This window comes from Dipodomys merriami, unplaced genomic scaffold (assembly GCF_024711535.1).
Source record: "Dipodomys merriami isolate MVZ:Mamm:240054 unplaced genomic scaffold, mDipMer1.0.p SCAF_6, whole genome shotgun sequence".
NCBI classification, from domain to species: Eukaryota; Metazoa; Chordata; class Mammalia; order Rodentia; family Heteromyidae; genus Dipodomys; species Dipodomys merriami.
Window position 1 is genome coordinate 60,523,892 of NW_027206179.1, and position 22,698 is coordinate 60,546,589.

The window sequence follows — 22,698 nt, forward strand, 5'->3', positions numbered from 1 at the left end:
AAGCCAGGTGCAGCTTTGCTAGCCAAAAGTGGAAGGCACCATACATGACCACTGCCAGACCAATCAGCCATTAAAGAGGGTTCTAGAAATGAAGTACACATGAAAGACCTAAAACACACACACACACACACACACACACACACACACGCACACACACACACACACACACACACACACTGCTGACCAGGAACACTGAACTGTACGATGCATATACCTCAGGAACCCCAAGGACTTAAAATAATGAAAATATGCTTATTTCTTAGCACTAACCCAATACTAATCTGAATCACTGAAATAAAAGTTGGGCATTGCCAGGTGCCAGTGGCTCACACCTGTAATCCTAACTACTAAGGAGGCTGAGATCTGAGGATCACAGTTCAAAGCCAGCCCGGGCAGGAAAGTCCATTAGACTCTTACCTCCAATAAACCACTAGAAAACTGGAAGTTGTGCTGTGGCTCAAGTGGTAAAGCACTTACCTTGAGCTAAAGAGCTGAGGGACAGTGCCCAAGCCCAGAGTTCAAGCCCCACCACCGACCAAAAACAAAAACAAAAAAAGTTGGGCATCTGTAGTCTCCATAACAAAGTACCTGCAGTTTTCTCCACACTCATGCTTTTTTTTCCCCTGAAAAATAATATACTGCTTGGTTGAAGAAAAGTATGATTAGCCAAGCCAAAAAAAAAAAAAAAATCATGTATCCATGGCCAAAAATGGTGATGTGAAGGACAGAAAATCATCTTTGCTTCCTTGTGTATAAATCTCCTTCAGCATACAAGAGACCAGATGGAAGAGAGTAAGACAACACACACTTGAAAAACAAAAGTAAAATTATTCTACAGTCAAATTATTCTTATACTTTATGTTTACAGATTTATCCTTTCAATATACTTCTAGCAAAACAGGACAATTATTTTAATATGGGGATGGTAAACAGAGAAATTGCTATTTAAAATTACTATTAAAAAAACAAAAATAAGGCATAGTGAAGTAAGGTTTATTAATTTTACCCTTAGCTCTCCTAATACAAATCATCTGTAACTGCTGATTCTGAGAAACAGTTCAAAGAATTACTGCTTCAAGTCAGAACATCATGCCTTCCAATCCATCCTCCATGAACTTCTTATAAAGTGCCATAAACTTAGCTACAAAGGCTTCCAGGTGATAAATGGCTTTGCTCCCCAGCTGCAGACGGTGTTCATAGTAAGCTGCCATTTGGGCCACTTCCCCTTTCAGCTGTCCATCACAATTATGTAAAAGTTCCAAGAGAAGGCCCTACAGAAAAACAATTAGTTAACACAGAAAGGAAACATTTAAAACTTAGCCAAATATGCTTTATTTTTCTCACAAGAAGTAAAATGTAAATGTGCTATTTTTCATATAAGTGAGATCTTTTTTTATGTAAACCAGCAGTCCTTGTCCAGAAGAAAACCTCATACTTTGTAGTGTAAAAATGTGGCTACCTACCATGTAACAAACTGCAAATACAGACAGTCCCTGACTTAACAATAGTCCAACTGAATGATTTTTTTTTTTTTTTAGCATTATGACACTGAAAAAGCAATACAAAGCCAGAAGAAATCGCATTTCGAATTTTGGTCTTTTTCAGGGCTAATAATAGGCAGTATGAGGTTCTCTCATATATATTGGGGGACAGGTGGGATACCACAATCCCCGAAGCCACACAATCATGAAGGTAAATAATCAATACTCTACTAGTTACTGTCCTGTTAACTATATGTATTAGCTAAATTGTATTACTGCATTTTAAAAAGAGAGATAGGAGAGGGGAGAGAGAGGAGGGGAGAAGGTGGAGGGGAAAGGGGGAGAGGGAGGGAAAAGGGAGAGAGAGGGAAAAAAGGAGAGAGTGAGGGACAGAGGGAGAGAAGGTAGAGAGAAAGAAAGGGAGAGGGAAGGGGTAAAGAGAGGGAGGGAGGGAGAAAGGCAGACAGGGGGAGGGGGAGAGCAGAAAGGGGAGAGGGGGAGAGGGACAGAGAGGGAGGGAAGAGAGGGATAGAGGAGGGGGAGAGTGGAAGAGGGGGTAGAGAGAAGTGGGGAGGGGAAGAGAGAGAAAGAGATCAGGTCTCATTAGGTTGCCCAGGCTACTGAGCCACCACACTGGCTATGCATTTTTTACTTATAGTATTGCCCACTTACAATGGGTTTATCAGAGTGTGACTGCAATATAAACCAAGGCACATCTGTATTTAATTGTATGAGGTGGAAAAATCCAAGTATTAAGGTCTTAAAATCAAAGACACTGCTGCATTTACAATACTAATCATCTGTAGACAATCTAAAACCCCATCAGTATGAGGCCATATTAAAAAAAAAAACTATAATAAAGTCATACAAAGAAATACCATCCATCCACTAGAAAGAACAAGGTGAATCTGTAGTCATGAACAATGTCCATGCTACATTGGTGATTCAAAACACAGTGCACTGTTTTTGATACCAGATACACAAATAATGTATTTGTTTCAATAGAAAGTCTGTTAAAAGTGGTAAAAATAAACTTTTATATTTTCCTTTCATTTTTTTAATCCTATGACTTCTGTATTACTGGGTGATTTTTAATAAGAACAAACAAAAACCTATAGGTTCTCTAACATTTATCAATCAAGAAATTTGTCTAAGTAGCTCAGAAAAAAACCTCCAGTCTGGATTCTGCCTTCCTAAAATTATATTAAGTGAAATAAGCCAGGCCCAAAGAAACATAGGTCCCATGGTTTCCCTTATTTGCAATATCTAGTATATGTCTGAGTCAAGCAGAAATGGTCAGATAAGGTGATGTTAGGGAAATGAACCCTAAGATATGTATTGAAAATTTTTTTTCTTTCGTGCGATTGTTTCTAACGCATTTATAAGATGATTTCTTTGTTGTTTTGTATGTCCCTCCCCCACAGTATAACCCCTGCTTTCACTGTATTTGATGTAGATATAATTTGTGGAGGGGAAGGGAAAAAACAAATCGTTTAAATAGGGATACAGGTGGACCCATTGCAACAATGAGATGTACAAGTCGTTATGTTGAAAAATGAACTTTACAATTTTGGTGGGGGGGGGAAGGGGATGGGAGAGGAAGCGGGGAGGATTGGGTGGGGGGGGCAGGGGAGGATGGGAAGGGATGGGAAACAAAGGAGGAGGCTACAATGCTTGGTAAGATAAGAAATGTACTCATTATCTTGCCCATGTAATTGTAACCCCTCTGTACAGTATTTTCACAATAAAAAAATTAAAAAAAACAACAACAACAACAAACCTCCAGTCTGGATTCTGCCTTCCTTTTTAACCTCATTCGCTATGGGCCGCTGAGTCCTGCAGGCTACAATGCTTATTCCTAGCTATTCACCAGTGTCTCCTCTTACTCCCAAGTGTCAGTTTATACTTCTTTTTTTCAATGAAGCTGTCAATGGCCATCCACAGTCCCACCCTCCATTATCAGAACTTCATTTTATTTCTTTAATAGCACTTGGACCATTCTGAAATCCTCCTCTCGTGGTTTCTTATTTCACTCCATTAGACCTTAGCTTTCCTCCCTGACAGCAGGCCCTCCCCCTACCTTTTTGGCCAACTCCTACTACTGTTTAGCAAACAGCAGAGGCCAGATGCATCTGTGGAATTAATACAATGGAAAGAGGAGACAGTGTGAAAGCTCCATGACCACATGACCACACATGAAAAGTCCAAATATGATTGTAAACGAATACAGATCTGAAACCAGTTTACCTTCATTATTATCTCAGGAGGAATACAATGAGTTAGAAGTTCATAAAGCCTTCCACGAACTTCAAGGAGCCTACATAAAAACAAAGAACAAACATATTGCCATTTTGTGATGAAGGCACAATTTGAAGTGGTTTCTCATACATAGGGTAGACATATAGAAGCTTCTTTTCATTTCAGTTCATTTTTAACTTTATTTTCATGGTGCTAGAGATTGAATTGTGGGCCTTGTGCATACAAGCACTGAAAAGTGTGCTACATATATTCCCAGCAGTCTTATAAAGTAGATATGATAAGGGCACTCATTGTATCAATTGTGAAAGTACCACAGAACTTTCATGAATGATAAGAGCTGAGTTTATTCACAATATGGAATATACTTAGTTTAATGACATATCAAGTAGTATGTTTGTGTATTTGTGTGTCTGTGTATATATATATATATATATGTATGTATGTATGTATGTATGTATGTATGTATGTATGTATGTATGTATGTATGTATGTATGTATACCAGATGGGCAGGTTAAATGTATTTAGAAAAAGTTCATGGAAAGATCAAGCAGTTACAAGTCTATGTCATAGTAAGGAGAAGACACAAGCTATTTGAATGAAAGACCAAATAGCACAGAAGCAAAACTGTCCTGTCAAACTCAAAGGGGACAGACCAGAAGTGAACAAGAATATTAAGTCTCTAAACCTAAAACTCCAGGCTCTGCTAATGTTTTGGGGAAGAGTGAAGGAAAGAAATCAACATATGTCCATTTCAAGACAATAAGAAAAAAAAATTCTCAAAGCACATTACACAGTTCTACTTACCATTATGTATACTGTGCAACCACAAAGAGAAAAAACTTCAGATGAACTTACTATACCACCATAGACAGATGTACCATACTTCTCTTAAATCAGGCTAGTGATTTTTAAAAGATTCTTAAACGTAAATGTTTAACTTTCTTTCCTAGAACTCCAAAAGAATGAAGCTCTGCCATATTTAAAATTTTTTTAAGTTGAAAAAAAACCCATAAGTATAAGCATTTTTTGAGGATCTGTTTTGTGCAAGACAGTATATGAAATGATATAGCTCAGTTCTCACACCAGCTCTGTGAAGGGCAATATTAAAGTTTACTTTTTTAGATGAAAGAACAGTAACGTGTCAAAGCGGACAACAGCAAGGCTCCATCTTAGCAAAGATCTGTTTATTTTAAAGTTAATGCCTGTCAAGCATTTATCTGCTGTTACTCAGAATGAGGTTCACTGAAACACAATATTCATTCCTAATGATTATGCTCTGCCTAGTAAACTCAAGGCCCCAAGTTCAAACCCTAGCACTGCCAAAAAAAACAAAAACAAAAAATACCAGCTGGGCATTGGTGGCTCACATCTGGAATCCTAGATACTCAGGAAGCTGAGATGAGAACTGAAGTTTAAAACTCAGGCAGATACTCTTATTTCCAATTAACCAGCAAAAAGTATAAATATGGTCCAAGTGGTAAAGTGCCAGCTAGAGTAAAAAGCTGAGGATGAGCAAGAGGCCCTTAGATCAAGTCCCAGTATTGACAAAAGAATAAAATCTAAATTTACTTATGTTTGTGCCCATATTTCTTGATGTGTTGCAAGCAATTAAGAATATAAATCTTTTGTCAAAGAAACATGGGTTTTGTAGGACTAGTTCTATCTTAATAAGTCAATGTACCTAAAAATAATCTCTCTAAATCTCCCTTTCTTATCTACAAAGTAAGATGATAAATGTTTTTCTCATAGGATGGCTAAGAGTTACATGAGACAACAGAGTATTTATTAAGGATCAGCTACTCTTCAAATCAGAAGGTCATAACTAACACAGGTCAAATGAGAATCAAAAAAACAAATAGTTAAGACTACAGGGTCAAAAGATGTCATTGCATTTAAAGGTGTCATTGCATTTAATGATCAGCTGACCCTAGCCTGTCAGTATTTCTGGTCAGCCTCAAGGCCTTCTGGAATTGGGCAAAATTTCTTTTTATGTGCACAAAAAACTGAATTTCACAGTTTACAGTTTCAATGAGAAACACCACTTCTTGTATGAGATTCTAAAGTTTTCTTGGGAAATCAGAGGAAAGGCAGAAGCAGACAGAACTAGGCAATGAAAAGTAAAATTTAAAACATACAGGTGTCATTTGCACCAAAATCTCTTAAAAGTAGGAAAGTTCTACTACAAATTTTCTTCTTTAAAATGAGAAAACTAGAAAGTCAACTTCAATGGGAAATAGTTTTTGGAAATACCATTCCTAAAACCTGTTTTATTTGAATTTCATCTTTTTAATGCACGAAATGTCTTCACTGCTCAACATTTAACTGAAAGAAATGAATGAACATGTTTCTTTAAAGATCATATTTTTTTTCTGATGAGGCTACTTACAGCATGTTATTTTTTGAAAATTAGAATTCATTAGATGTATTAACTCAGAGGATAAAAAAAATGGAATGCTCTTCTGTAATTTTCATTTAAATCAAGGAATTTGAAGTTCTAATGACTATACTCAGTCTACTATGGACCCTAAAATGATCAACTAGGTTCAAGGATGGTTTCTCAGTTCTGACAGGGTACTAGAATTAAAAGCTCTATTTGGCTAGTGAGCCTGAGGAAGTTCCTTCACATTCCAAAGGTGCTGAGCCTAAAGACTCTTATTTTTTTATCTGAAGAGTATGGACACTTTCTCAGTCAAAACTGTCATAAAACCACCAGTAGTTGAAGTATTTTTAGCTCTAATAATAGAGCTACCGCAGTAAATGGAAACAATTTTGCAGCAAATGTGGAAAATATATTTTGAGTAGCCATGTGAAAATCACAGTATTATTCTTAATAGACATCATCAGGCATGAGTACAGCATTTTCTACTTCTCAAACCATTATCATACAATCTTATGCACTCATAACAAAGGGAACAAGTATCGTTGTCAAGGTAATGAAAATAGCATTCTCCCAACCCAAATAAAGAAGTAGAAACTCCAAGATGAACTTAGCTACTCAAGAATACTCAACTAAATTAAGATATTAACTATAAATCTGGTGTCGTTCTAGCACATTATGCATCACTTGTGAGGTTATACATTATTCTTTTCAATATTAGGAAGCCAGATAAATTATTCTGTATCAATGTTAAGTCACCTATGATTATGAGAGGAAAACTAATAATTCCAAGTTTAAATTTATGTATAAATTCCACTTTTACATGTTAAAAGCTTAATAAAATTCCACTTTTACATGTTAAAAGCTTAATAAAATTCCACTTTTACATGTTAAAAGCTTAATATAATACTATTCTGGATCCCTAAATTTCAGGAATTAAATCTGACATTTTCTTTGTAAGTTCAACATTTAGATTCAATATTTAATTAAAATGAACTCTAAGAAATGAACTCCAATAAATGAAAACAAGAAGTTTTTTCCGTAGTGGACTGTTTGCAGTTATTTCTTTTATCCATTTTTTTCTCCTTTATTCTGTGTGTGTTGTGTAGAAATCAAAACCAGTGACCCTTTGATTTGTATGTAAGTTTATCTGATTTGGAGAAGGGAAAGGAAATGACAGAAATGATGGGACAAAAAGTGAACCAATGCAACAGTGATAATCATTAGACACTATGTTAGCAATGAACTTTAGCACTTGGGGGGCAGGGAAGTTCAGAGGGGGAAGTGGGAGAAAAATGTATTCATTACCTTACTTATGTAACAATAACCCTTCTGTGCATCAGCTTTACAATAAAATTTTTTAAAAAACTGACATAATACTATTCTAGACCACTGAATTTCAGGAATTAAATCTGACTTTTTCTTTGGAAAGTCAACATTTGGATTTAATATTTAATTATAGTTCTAAATGGCCGGGTGTTAGCAAACCACGGCCACTACCTGCCCCACATCAATAAGGAAAGCTTTATCATCAGTCTCACACTGGTTACCTTTGTGGTGTCTGCTGACTGACAATAGCATTTGCAGTCTCTCTCAGATAAACCTCCCAGTCTGTTTCAGGGATTTCTTGATCTTCAGTAAAAGGATATCTACAGGACAAGGAGAACACAGGCAATTAGAGAAAAGAACACTCATGTCCCAGTGTTCCTGGCAGTAACTGCTCTTGTACTTACTGTTGTACCCTACAGGCTTCACACATAAGCAGGGCTTTCCTGAGGTTTCTGCAGGACTTTTCTGCCAGTCTGTGAGCCAGCTGTGGCGGGAGAGTCAGACCTTCCTTTTTGCACACAGTTGTTAACACAAGGCAAATCTGCAAATAACAAAAAATAAGGAAAAACATACTGAGATCATTTCTGTTGATAATATTTTTATATATGCTTTTAACATATTATTTCACAAGTTTGACAAGTGGTAATTTACTTGTTTTGCCCCTAATACAATGCTCCTAATATCACTACTTTGAAGATAAAGTATGAAAGTCTATTAATAGTAGAAAAGCTCTTTTGCTGATAGCTGTTAAGAATGACAGAAAAATACTACATGTATTAATGTTGTTTGAGACTCTGATTCCCAACACAGGGACTAGGTATTCCCACATCATCTACTTGCCAAATCTATTCTCCTATGCTGATGTCTCTTTCTACACCAAATAAATCAGACTGAGCTAGAAGACACTAGTTAGTGGAATTTATAATACTTCTTTAAAGCAAAAGGTGTTTTAAGAAAAATGCATTCTATATATTAGTCTTGGGTATTTACAACTATACTTAGGTCCTATCTATAGCTTTTAAATTATTGATAATTCACTGTGTTTTTAAAAAAATGAACATGTTAGATCAGAGGATTTGAGAAGAATTTTTTCTGACTTACATCTTCGATGCTAGGTGCAGGCACACGAACTGCCAGACACCGACTACGAATAGGTGGTATGACTTTGGATGTAGAATTGCAACACAAGATCAATCTGCAGGTGGACATGTACTTTTCCATGGTTCTCCTCAAGGCATGCTGAGCATCTCTGGTAAGTTTGTCAACTTCTGTCAATAACACCACTGAGTCAAAGAGAAACAAAGCAAACTTTAACTTCAGTTAACTTGGCCTTGAATTTAACTCAGTCTCCTTTACTTTTATTATTAAGAGTCAAATCCAAAACACCAAGCTTGATATTTTCCTCTTCCTATTGACAAGGACAAATTTAAGTTACATATATGGTAAGAATAATTAATTTTTTTATTAAAAAAAATTCCATCAACAAGCCAGGTGCTGGTAGCTCATACCTGTTATCCTAGCTACTCAGGAGGCTGAAATCTAAGGGTCATGAGTCAAAGCCAGCCCAGGCAAGAAAGTCTGTGAGACTCTTATCTCTGATTAAGCAGCTGTGGCTCAAATGGTAGAGTGCTAGCCATCAGCAAAAAAGCTCAGAAACAGAGCCCAGGCTTTGAGTTCAAGCTCCAGGACCAGCACAAATGAATGAATAAATAAACAAAAAAAATTCCATTAACAAAAGTAAGAAACACTTGGCAATATAAAGTTAAGGAGGTTACTTTGCTGTCCGATTCATTCTAGCCTCTATTGGTATGCACTACAACTTATCAAGGGAAGGATGTACTATGCTGCATCTTTAACCTTAAAGAATACACTACGGAAAACATTACTATAAGACACATAGCCAACAATGTAAAAGGTATATGGACATTTACTTGGTGAGATTGTACCTAGCCACTTCTAGGACTGGCCTTAAAAGTCACACAGGAACAGTACAGAGGCAGGGACTGACTACAGCTTGTGAATTTCCCATCAAATTAAAAAATTATTTCTAGAAATTGACAGTGTCAATTAAAATGACAACTAAAGTTGTGACAACTAAAGACTCCAAACCAAAGTTTACTCATGAGATTGACATTAAATGATGGGCTATGGGTATGGTTCAAGTGTTAGAACAACATTCCAAGGTTCAAATCCAAGTACCACCAAAATAAAAATGGCAATAAGTGACAAATTTTACCCCCAAACTCTAGTTATGAGCAAGTACAACTGAAAAGACACACATAGTCTCAGCACTTGAGTGCTAGGAATTAGCAGAACCAGGCATCTGACAGCTGTTAGGACAAGAATTCCAAAACTGCCAACAGGAATACAGTGGAAATAACAAGAGCCAATTTGAAAACAGTAGACTCCACAATGCCCAATTAGTGGGTGAAAGCAAGGAAACCCTGATGCAGTAAGGTCTGGAAAAGCAGGAAATTCTGGAGAAGATAAAACCGAACTCCCTGCCAATACAATACTGCTCAGCAAGAAATCCCAGGAGAATCCATACTGAACAGAATGTGAAAGAGATGGACATGCTAAAAGAATGGCAGAAGGGAAAATGGAGATAGAGCTCAGAATATAACTTCATGTAATGTTACTGCTTTGTGGAAAAAAAGGGGGGGGGTAGGCAGCTCACGAGCCTCAGACTCAATGAGATGTACAAATCTTTATGTGAAAAAAAGAACTTTACCACTTTGGAGCGGGGGATGTGAAAGGATGGGATTGGGAAACATAGGAGAAGGCAACAATGTTTGACAATGCTTGATAAGAAATGTACTCATTATCTGTAATTGTAACCCCTCTGTACGGTATTTTCACAATAAAAAGAAAGAAAGAAAGAAAGAAAATCTCTTTAGCCTCCTCCCTCCTAGGAGGTAGAGGAAAATCCACTTTTTTTTGGATGGTGTTTCTGGGGCTTGAATTCAGAGCCTTGAACCACACCTCTACTTCTGGCTTTTTGGTGTTTAATTGGAGATAGGAGGTTCACAGATTTTGCTGCCTGCCCAGGCTGCTTTAAACCAGGATTTTCTGATCTCAGCCTTCTGAGTAGCTAGCATTACAGGCATGAGCCAATAGAACTAGACTTCATTTTTTTTTTTAAACAAATGATTAACAGCAAAAGATCACAGGTGTATTCAGAGTCATAAACCAGAGAAGCCAGACACAGTGGCTCATGTTTATAATCGCTACTATGGAGGTTAAGTACCAGAAGGATCAAGAAAAAAGGCCAGTCTGGGCAAAAGCACATTCCATTTCAACCAACAAGCCAGCATAGTGAGATAAAACTCATCCCACCTACATGTAGGTAGTGTAAATAGGAAAACTGCAGTCTAGATTGGCTCAGACAAAAACACAAGACCCACTGCAAAAAAATAATGAAGCAAAGAGGGCTGAGTGCATGGCTCAAGTGGTAGAATGCCTGCATAGCAAAAAGAGGCCCTAAATTCAAACTCCAATACTGCCCCCCAAAAAGGGGAACAGGAGCAGAACAACATCTTTATAGTTATGGAAATCTTAAAAATATCTGCTCTAGTATTACTTAGGTAGTTTTGTCCTTTTTAAAACAGTAAACTTAATACAAGAAGAAATGTTTTAAACTGTATTTGGGTACTGCTAATATTTAATGATACTAGTATCTTTAACCATTAAAATTTATAGTTATATTTGTTTTTGTAGTTTTTTCTCTTTGGTCTCTTTTATCACCTTTAAGTAGTTGTACAAAGAGGTTTCAATTCAACATGTCAGTTTATGAGTACAATGCATCAGAATCAATGTGACTCCTTATACTTAGGTGTTATTCTGATGAACATTTAATTTTTTAAGCATATTTCTTACAATAACAGAAGATATTAAGGACATAGTGCAAGCACCAGTGGCTTAGACCTGTAATCCTGAACCACTGAATTTGAGGACTGCAGTAAGAAGCCAGCCCAACAGTAAAGCCTGAGACATTTCATAGCTGAATTAACCAGCCAGGGATGTAGCAAAGGTGATGGAGTGCTAACCATGAGTGAGAGAGCACAAGGGAGCTCTGAGTTCAAGCCCAAGTATAGGCAAAATAAAAAACAATAACCTAAAAAAAAACCTTTATTTTTAGTGTGTAGTGAGGGCTAAAGACAGTGACTAAAAAGTAAAAAATATAAAACATTTAGTATTAGAAATGTTAATATTAGAAAATCAATAATATGGACCTTGAACAACTAATAAAAGAAGCAAAACTGGATAAGAAAATAGGAAGTGATGAGTACAATTTACTATGATCAAATACTCATGCCAAACTCCAGTAACTAAGTGAGCCAACTGCTAAGGTTTTCCTTCCAGAATCATGACTTGGATGTTACTTCACTGCCACCAAATACTGTATCAGTGGTATTGGCAAGAGAAAATATTCAGAATCATACCAATTGAAAAGGAAGAAAAAAAATCCTATTTATAAACAATATGAATATCTTTCTGAAAAATCCACAAGAAAGAAAAGAATAGTACAATTAGGAAATTAAACAACACAGCAGGATATAAAGTATTTAAAATATTTAAGATGTAAACATCAGTAACTCATACAAATAAAAAGTTACAAAATGTAAGACTTCTAGTGTACTAGCAAAGAACAAATTCATAAACTCACAATTCACAAAATTTGTCGTCATAAAAATTGCACTAAAGAAAAAATATTTTCTCCACTCAAACTGACATAGATTAAAAGTGACTATTTGCAATGTTGGTAAATGTTGGTTATAAATACATATTTACCTCTTCTTTCAGATGAAGAATTTGGAAAAATACTTCAAAAAAGCATTAAATATTGGTATATTTAACAGCATGAAATCTTATCTGTAAGAGTTATGTGCACAGGGAAAATACTAGTGGGCAGGGACCATCTTTAATAGTTCTTTTTGGTGGATGAAGTTATAGTAGGCTTTAATTTTCTTTCTGTTCATAGAAAAAAGAAAACTGGTCACACCAGACACCAGTGGATCACACCTGTAATTCTAGCTCTGTAATTGGATGACATCCAGAAAATGTAATTCAAAAGCAGTCCAAAAGTCTGTCAAAATCAATCAAATAATCACAGCTGGGCACTGGTGGCTCACGCCTGTAATCCTAGTTACTCAAGAGGCTGAGATCTAAGGATCATGATTCAAAGCCAGCCCAGGCAGGAAAGTCCGTGAGACTCTTATCTCCAATAAACTACTCAGAACTGGAAGGGGCACTGTGGCTCAAGCAGTACAACGCTCGCCTTGAGCTGAAGAGCTGAGGGACAATGCCCAGGCCCAGAATTCAAGCCCCATGATTGACAAAAAAAAAAAAAAAATCAACAAACATCAGAGCTAGAGGTATGGCTTAAGTGGTAGATTGGTAACCAAGAAAACAAGTCAAGCAAGCACAAAGGACAAAGTTCAAATTCCAATATAACCAAAAAAGGAAAAAAAAATATACATTTTGGTCAAAAGTATAATTATTATGTAATTTTGTGTGTGCACAAGCTGGTAACATGTCTTGAACTCAAAGCTTTGAGTTCTCAGCTGTCTTGCTTGTTCATGACTGGCATTCTACCTACTACTTAAGCCATGTCTCTAGTCTGGCATTTTTCTGGTTAATTGAACATAACAGTCTTACAGACTTTTCTGCTCAGGCTAGCTTCTAATTGACATCCTTTCATCTCAACCTAAGTAGCTAGGATTACAGGTGTAACCATCAGTGCCTGTTAAGAACAATTATTTTAATATCGTATAATTTTTTATTTTAAATAAAGCTTTTCCCTTATTCAACATGTGAGTAATGAAATAATGTTGTTCTTCCCACAAAATTCAATTTCCTTGCACACAAAAATCATGGTTCTCTTTGCTCACTTTAGAAACAAACTCCAATTAAAAAAAGAGGCAGGGGCATCAATGTGTAACAGCAGCCTTATCTTTCAGCACATACCTTTAAAATCTCTTTGAGTGTTTGTTTCAAGCTGCTGCGACTGGGCCACTGTTTTCAACATCTCCTGAATTACTACCCGGTCACTATTTCCAGCATCACTACACAAAACAAGAAAAATGAATGGTTTTGAGAATGTGTGTCTACATTCTTATTAACCTGTTATTATAAGAAAAACACTGAACAGCTCTTTTTTGGCTTGGAAACAGGATATTGCTATGCAATCCACGCTGACTTAAACACACTACGCAGTACTAGTTGGTCTCAAACTCCTAATCTTGCCTTGGCTTCCCAAGTGCTAAAATTACAAATGCACCACCATACCTAACTATTTTAAGTAGTTAAAACTAGGGCGGGAGTGACTTGGGGAATGGGGATGGGCAGGCAGGGGACTCAAAGGAGGAGGCAACAATGCTTGATAAGGAATGTACTCATTACCTTGCTCATGTAATTGTAACCCCTCTGTACGGTATTTTCACAATTAAAAAAATTAATAAAAAAAAAAAACTTTGGGGGGAAGGGGCTAGGGGAGGAAGCAAAGGGATTCATTACCTTACTCATGTAACTGTAACTCCTCTATACAGCATCTTTGCAATAAAATAAAATTTAAAAACATTTTAAACAAACAAACAAAAACACTAGTTAGCACAGCCCGGCACCAGTGGCTCACGCCTGTAATCCTAGCTATTCAAGAGGCTGAAATCTAAGGACCATAATTCAAAGCCAGCCCAGGCAAGCAAGTCCATGACACTCTTATCTCCAATTAACTACCAGAAAAAGTGGTGGTATGGCACAAGTGATAGAGCGCTCGCCTTGAGCTGAAGAGCTTAGGGACAGTGTCCAGGCCCAGAATACAAGCCCATGACTGACAAAACAAAAACAAAAACTAGTCAATATCTAGTTACAATTATAAACCTCTAAAATGATTTAGGGTCATTAAAAATATTAACAGCCAGGTACTGTGGGTCTCAACTAGAAAGAGATGAGGAGGATCACAATTCAAGGCCAGCACACACCTAGGTACTCACAAGTGCAAATAAACATGAGAATCAATTCCAAAAGCAACCACGGCAAAAAAGGCTGAGTGCCTACTTCAAGTAGTACAGTGTCTGTCTGCCTGGGAAGTGTGAGGTTTTGAGTTTAAATCCCAGTACTACCCAATAAAAATAAATATTAACAATATTCCAGTTGGATTATCACCAAAAACACTGAACATATTACTATATTACAATAACATTAAGTTCTAATAATTGGGTAATGGAGTTACACAAATCTAGACTTATACCAACATACTACTTTAGCACTTGAGTAAAGTACTTCTTAAACCAAAAGGAGTCAGTCATCTGATTAATTAAGGCTAAATGGCAATACTTTTTTTTTTTTTGGTCAGTCGTGGGGCTTGAACTCTGGGCCTGGGCACTGTACCTCAGCTCTTCAGCTCAGGGCTAGTGCTCTACCACTTGAGCCACAGCACTACTTCCGGCTTTTTCTGTTTATGTGGAACTGAGGAATTGAACCCAGGGCCTCATGCATGTGAGGCAAGCACTCTACCACTGAGCCACCTTCCCAGTCCAATTTAGGGTAAATGAATGCTAACTTTAAATACCTGAGAAGCAATTGGCTTAATCTCTAACTGGCTATCCTTGCCTCAGAAGATCTAATGAGGACAGAGAGTAGTGAGGGAAGAAGTAAAAAGCTTTACTTTCCCAAACAGCCATTAAGCTTTACCCAACTGCTATAATTAGAGCAATATATCTACAGGGCCTCATTTGTGATGATATGCTGAGCCAAGAATTGAAAAATTTCCCATAGAATTAACACTTCTACTTTTATAATTAACCACATTTCCTCTCATTTTTTCTCTTTATTTCCTTTGAAATTAATACCTATTTGCTAAACATGTTTTAAGGACTAAATATCATAGTCCTTGGAAAGCTTTTCACAGTGGTTGCTACTGCATACACATCCACATTAGCTTAAAGCTCTATTCCTCATTCCCTGTTCATCTCCTTCCTTTCCTTCAAATGGATCTGAAAAGATCCTCTACTATTTTCTCCTTCAAGAATCCAACTTCACTGCTACTACAGGAGTCTTTAATGTCTTCTCAAGACTGTAATGTTATTATATCATACCAGACCCTGAAACATCAGACAAGGAAAAAAGACCGCAACTAAAATTCAGTTTCTGAAATATTCACTCCACACTTTGCTCATCAGCACCAAATGAAACAGAAGAATTTAAGGAAAAAAAAAAACTATGATGACACCATGTACTTTGTGTAAAATATGGAGCTCTGTAAGACACAGAAATTGAAACTGCAATTACTTGGCAGAGAAGGCGAAGTGTGAGTTAGGCTCCATATTTTGAGGAAGGCAGCTTTACTTCATTTAATACACTGTTGTCTCACACACATAAAACTTTCAAGAGATAGTGTTTAAAATAGTGTTTAAAATGTCTTAAAATTTTGTGTTAAAGATGCTCATTTCCAACCATTAAAAAAAAAACTGTTTAGTAGCAAATTTACCTGGGATTAACTTCAAGGTGGTAATTACTTGCAATAGTGCTGATTTCAATTTTCTTTTTAGATGGTGTCTATAAACAAAAAAAAAATTCATTATGTATTGGCTATTTCCCCTCACTTCTGTATTTTTCGTGTGGATTTATTTTATCATATAAGCAACTGAACCTTGAAAATAAAGCTTAATGTAGTTTAGAGTCTTTTACTTCTTCTTTACTGTATATACAAGCATATTTATAACATGGGTGCTATCACATACGTTTTCATGATTTTTACTTCCTCCAGAAATCTCCAAATCATCCACAGTTATCACCAAATCATCATTTGTAAGCAATGTACATATATTCTTTCAGACTTTCCCATATTAAACTCAAAATAAAGAAAAAAACAGGTAAATTAGAAATCATTCGTCTGATGCTTTGCTTTTCCAGCTTAATGTATCATGACAATCCTCAGACAACTGATACATTGTAGCTCTATACTGACCATATTTTGGATGTTTCAAAGCTAATCATACTAATGAGCATTTTGTTTTTCATTTTTTTTGCCTGTGTCTGTCAAGAGAGCAATCTATTTACATTAAACAGTTTAACAATTCACTTTTCCAGTGGCAACAATTATTGTTCCTCAATATTCTTCAACTATTGTACCACACACACACACACACACACACACACACTCTCTCTCTCTCTCTCTCTCTCCCCCTCCCCCCCCCCCCCCCCCCCCCCCCGAGAGTTAGGGCTGGGACTTGAATTTGCTAGCCTGTGCTACAGTATGCTTGTAGTATGCTTTATTGTGCCTTTCAATTTTAGACAGTTTTGACTGTAAGAAAGGACTCACATGACTACCCTAAAGGTCAAATACCTATGTATGTTCACTGTCCACTTACAATTCTCTCTTAGGACTACTTGTTCTTTCATTTACTAACCAAGTTGTCTTTTGGTTATCAATTTGTAAAATTTTTTATCCAACATGTTCAATTCAAATATTTTATGACAATCTTTTCCTATAAATTATCATCCTGTCAATTTTTTTTTTTTTTTTTGCCGGTTGTGGAGCCTGAACTCTGGCCTGGGTGCTGTGGCTCAGCTCTTTCAGCTCAAGGCTAGCTCTCTACCCCTAGAGCCACAGCACCACTTCCGTTTTTCTGCTTTATGAGGTGCTGAGGAATCGAACCCAGGGCCTCATGCTTGCAAGGCAAGCACTCTAACACTGAGCCACCTTCCCAGCCCACACAAACTTTTAAAATTCAAACTTACTCACAATATCTAGTATATTTTGTTTGTTGTTTTTGTGTTTTATGTCAGCCCTGTGCCTTGAACTGAGGGCGTGAGCATTGTCCCTGAGATTTTGTGCCCAAGACTAGTACTCTATCATTTGAACTACTACTCCACTTGCTTTTTTTGGTAGTTAATTGGAGAGAAGAGTCTCACAGATTTCCCTGCTCTAGCTGCCTTAGAATCACAATCCTCAGATCTCAACCACCTGAGTAGCTAGGAATTTAGGAGTGAGCCACCAGCACCCAATATCAATATGTCAAGCCTAAAACACATTTATCCTTTTGATTCTAGTAATAATAGTACCATTCAGATTCAGCTTTAATTCTGAATACATGATAAATATAAAATATTGTCAAGGACTGAAGAATATGACGTTACTTACATAACTTCAAAGTAAAGTACAAGATGTATAAAGAAGTACACTAAAATTGAGTTCTATAAAAGTATAAACTAGTGGGAGAAAAATGGGGGAAGGGGTAACAAGTTTGACAAGAAATGTACTTATTACCTTACTTTGTAATGTAATCCCTCTGTATATCACTTTGACAATTAAAAAAAAGAAACTAAAAAATAACAAAAGTATAAACTAAAAGTTATAGAAGACTAATCTTATAAAGTAAGAAACTTAAGACAGGAGATTTCAGTGAAGTCTTAAACACCATCCATAGCAAAACATGTAACTTACTACAAGGTACACTGACCACAGCCCAGCCAGGAAAAGATCACAAGACACTTCTCAACTGCCTCTGGCCTCAAGTTTCCTTTCCTAGTCCCTACCTCACCCCCTTTTTATATCCAGTTGTTTGATTCAATGCTTAAAATTTTTCTCAAAATCATTTCCTTCATTTCCATCCCTACTACTGCTCTCAAAATGCTCTCAAAATAATAAGCTTCAGCAGGGCACTGGTGGCTCACACTTGCAATTCTAGATACTCAGGAGGATGAGATATAAGGATACTGGCTTGAAGCCAGTCCCAGCACAAAAGTCCATGAGATTTTTATCTCCAATTAATTAAGTAAAACTGTGTTTTAAGTAGTAGAGTGCTAGCCTTTAGCAAAAACACCAAGGAACAGCACTCAGGCCCTGAGTTCAAGCCTCAGAACTGGCACCAGACAAACAAATATTAATAATAACAGTAAGAACAACAATAACAATAATAGTAATAGACTTCAGAAATTTTATTTCTATTCCAGCCAAAACATTCTCAGACTGCTCATATTTCCTAACATAAATGACTTTGGTCTCAGTATCAGAAACTCCCCTCATCCAGTATATCTGAAATTCTTTGTTTCTATTTTTGTATGTATGTTCTGTGTACTGGGGTTTCAACTCAGTGTTTTTATTTGCGCAACACTTCTAATCCTGAAATTCTTTCTAAATTGTACCTTAGGTAGCCGTTGATGGGACAGTGCATACATGACTAGAACTGAAAGCCTCTGCTGTAAACATTTGGAAACTGAAACATTTTCATGAACATTTTCAAAGGAAAAAGCTTACTGTGATGGTCTGATGTTCAATCCTCAATTTTTCTACTCCAACACCATAAAGTTCACGTAGAATACACATAATTCTTGTTTTTTTTCCAGCACCTGATGGTCCATACACTAACAGATGAGGGAAGTCACCACACTGAACCTGGAGGGGGTGGGGACGGGAAAAAAAAAGAACAGGCATTTTCACTTTATCTAATCAAACTGCCCTCAAAACATTTTTTTCTCAAATATATCTACTTACCAAACTCCCACAAGCAAGTATATGAATTTATATACTCTAAAATGATTATTCCCCTGGCATTAACCTAACTTACATACACAGCACAGAATATCAAGATACTATAGTCAATAACAGAAAGCAGGAACTCTCAACACAAGCTGACAATCAGAATCTCCTAGAGAATCTCCTAGGGCTGAACTCTATCATCCAAGGTATCAGGATTCTGTAATTTTCAGACAGATGCTCATCTTATGTGAGTTCCTAAAAACTATTCCCTGTGGTAAGAACTGGGTACATTTGCTTTAGTTGTTAGGTTACTTGGAAGGTAAAGAACAACTTCACAGGAAAGTGGGAATGCAATACAAGGAAAAGAAGACAGATAATGAGAGTATGTTCTTAAATTAGATACCATACTAGATAATTGGGTTTGACCTGTTGAGAAACAAAGCCAGTATATACATACACTAGCCACAGGGTTAACTGTGAGATGGAAAATAAAATATTCATCAGTCCTTGGTTGAAGCCTGCTTAGGAAAAAAGGGGAAGGAAAAAAGAGCAAGCATAATTCCCAGGCTGCTTAGGGATTTCAACAGGAGAAAAGTTATCAGGCACAACACAAAAGTAGGAAGTTGAAAGTCAGTCTACAAGCACTAAGAGCATGAAGACTGGCAGGGTACTAATGGTGTCCACTGATTTAAGGAAGTACTTAAATGGTACTGTTTACCTTAATTAAGCTTCGGAGGTGACTGTGATGATTAGTCAGATGTGGGAACAAGTGTTATGAAAGCTATAAAGATGACAGGGACAGAGGCTTTAGCTTCAGGTTAATATAAGGTAAAACTTTATCATTGTAGACAAAGTGAATTAAATAATGTACAGAGTTGCTTTAATACATTATGAACTCATCTCTGGCACTGCAAAAGTAAAATCTAAAAGAAAAGGAAGTATTCTTCTAATACAGTACTTGGATATAATAGGTACTCTACAAATACTCACTGGTCTAACAAAAAAAATAAAGGATATACCTTAAATGTTACAGAGTTTTATTAAGTTGTAGATACAATAGCAAAAATGTAAATTATTTAACATATGCTCCAAATCTGTACAATGAAAAGTAGACATGGGAAATGAAATCAAATGTATTTACATCTAGGACATTTAAAGTCAAAGTTGCTGGTACAAATGTACTAGGCAAAAAAAAAAGAAAAAAAGAAAATGTAAAACACATTAAATATATTGCTGTAATACATCTATTCTTAGTGTACATACAGTACCAACAGAAAGAATGACCCCCCCCAAATCCCTTCCACTTCCTAATATTGAGTTTCCTAAAGACTTGTATATATAAATGGGCCTTTTTCTTTTAAATCACTCTGGATCTTAAAAAGTATTAAACAATTAGGTAATATTTACTATTTTCAAATTGGCATCTGGAAACGAAGAGTGCTAAGCAAAATTATTTCCATAAACATCAATAAGTAATTTCATTGCCACGAGGCACTTTTATCAACTACAACATAAAAGCAGGCAAGCAGCATGAAAGTAAAAAAAAAAAAATCTTCCTTGAGGAACCAAATTCAAGACAATCCCAGTACAATCATACACTTAGAAAATTAGAAATGATCTGACCCCTTCCTTGCACACAAAGACAATAACATGCTATTTTATTTTTTTCAGTCTTTTTAAATGGGTGTAGAGAGGGGCTTCACATGTTGAAATGAAACCTCTCTGTGCACCATATTTTATTTCTTTTTTAGGGGGGTCCGGTCGTAGGGCCTGAACTCTGGGCCTGGGCACTGTCCCTCAGCTCTTCAGCTCAAGGCTAGCGCTCTACCACTTGAGCCACAGCGCCACTTCCGGCTTTTTTCTTTTTGTTTATGTGGTGCTGAGGAATCGAACCCAGGGCCTCAGGCATGCGAGGCAAGCGCTCTACCACTGAGCCACCTTCCCAGCCCTGTGCACCATATTTTTAAAACAAGACGCTCAAAAGTCAGTCAGTCAGATGCTGTCACCTCAGCGTTCAAAATCTTCAACAAGGAAAACTGCAGGAAGAGATACATGGCGGGGGGGGGGGGGGTGAGAGGGGGGGAGGAGGAGAGTGAGGAGAGGGGTGACACTGATCCAAGATGCACTGGATTCTTCCACTGCTGGGTGAACGGCGACACCTTCTACGGCTATTTAAAAGATAAACTACAAACGCATTGTGTAAAAACAATCTGCCCGGGCCCCCCGGGGTGGGGATGTGGGGTGGGCGGGTCACGCTCCCAAACACACTCAGCTCCACGGACGCTGCGAGCAGACCTCGGATCCCGCAGCGTGCGCATCTCCACGGGCTCCCGCGGGCGCCGTACCCCGTCCCGTCCCACGGTCCCCCAGGCGCTGCGATTACGACTCGGCCCCGGCTCCGCTGACACTTCCCGGCTCCAACCTGGAGGCCTCACCTCTGCACCGCCCCCCCCACCAACACACACTCGCCGGCTTCACTGTGCAGGGGAACGGCATTCCCTGCCGGCCGGGGAGCCGGGGGCGGCCGGGCAGCCGGGGGGCCGGGGGCAGCCGGGGAGCCGCGGCCCGCAGGACGCAGCGGCGCCCGCCCGCCTCCCCACCGCGCCCGCCCGCCCGCGCGACCCGCTCACCAGGTTCCGCAGCTGCGCCGCCTGCTCCTTGTGATAGTCGAGCCGTCCTAAGGAGCACGGCCGGTATTTGTCCACCCAGAGGCTCATGGCAGCTCCCAAGGCCCGGCCACGGCCCCGAACCCCACTCCTAGACGAGTTTTCCCGCCACTTCCAGTCTCCTGACGTCACGACCGCGCAGCCGCGGCGTTCGCGGGCGGAAGTGCCACGGAAGCCGCGACAGAATTAGTCGCCTCCATCTTTGGCGCTGCCTAGTTGCCGCGTTATGTATGATTGGTGCAATCATTAGTTTGGGGGCTCGCCCATACTTTATTATTCCTGTCACTACTACTATTATGTACCTGTACGAAGGAGTTACAAAATGTTTTTTTTTTAATTTTTGTTTTGTTGTAAAGATGCTGTGCAGAGGAGTTACAGTAACCTAAGGCAATGAGTGCATTTCCTCTCAAGCATTGTTACCCCCTCCTTTGTTTTTCTCCAACCATCCCTTCCCTCCCCCACTACACCCCCCCCACAAAGATAATTTTTTGAGAATTTTATTTCATTAGTCTTTCTTTTAATGCAACTTTTTGTTTATTTGTTTGATGGTACAGTAGTTTTGGCCTTGGCATTTTTTTTTTGTTCATTTATTTTTGGTGGGTTTTTATTTTATTTTAGTGTAAAGGTATTGTACAGAGGGATAAGCTACATGTCAAGTAGTGATTACATTTCTCTCATTCATTAGTCTTAGAAAGAATGCATACAGAAAAAGTTGAGACAAAAGAACACGTAATTTGTAGTAATATTATGAATGAGTCCTTCTAAAATAAGCAACCTAGATCTTAGAGCAAATAACTTGAAAACGATAGTTTAAAACTCACTGAGGTATGGTGAATAATTCTGTGATAAACATAGTTGTGCTGGTAGCTTTAGTATGGCCTTGTTTGTGATTGTTTGGGTAAATGGCCAGAAGTGGGATTGTGGGATTGCCCTAAACATAGGGCCGCCCTATGTTTAGTCTTTTGAGGAACCTCCATACTGCTTTCCAGAGTGGTTGAACAAGTTTACACTCCCACTAACAGTAAAGCATTATTCACCATAGTTAAAATATAGAACCAACCCAGATGCCCCTCAGTAGACGAATGGATCAAGAAAATGTGATA

At 37.8% G+C, this 22,698-nt stretch overlaps 1 protein-coding gene across 3 annotated transcripts; it reads right to left on the minus strand.

Annotated features, from left to right (window-relative positions):
- Positions 1-978: 978 nt before the first annotated feature.
- Rfc3 (replication factor C subunit 3) lies at positions 979-21,717 on the minus strand. Of its 3 annotated transcripts, XM_070002979.1 has the most exons (10): positions 21,225-21,423; positions 19,648-19,710; positions 18,708-18,845; positions 15,936-16,003; positions 13,415-13,512; positions 8,549-8,730; positions 7,852-7,988; positions 7,669-7,767; positions 3,729-3,798; positions 979-1,271 (listed from the first exon to the last, which is right to left on the minus strand). In XM_070002979.1, exons 3-10 carry the CDS (start codon positions 18,774-18,776, stop codon positions 1,080-1,082), a joined length of 915 nt encoding a protein of 304 aa, XP_069859080.1. In that variant the 5' UTR covers positions 18,777-18,845; positions 19,648-19,710; positions 21,225-21,423; the 3' UTR covers positions 979-1,079. The 3 variants fall into 3 exon arrangements, with proteins under 3 accessions (XP_069859080.1, XP_069859079.1, XP_069859081.1); XM_070002978.1 differs by lacking the exons at positions 19,648-19,710; positions 21,225-21,423 and adding an exon at positions 21,560-21,717; XM_070002980.1 differs by lacking the exon at positions 19,648-19,710.
- Between the last annotated feature and the right edge of the window lie 981 nt (positions 21,718-22,698).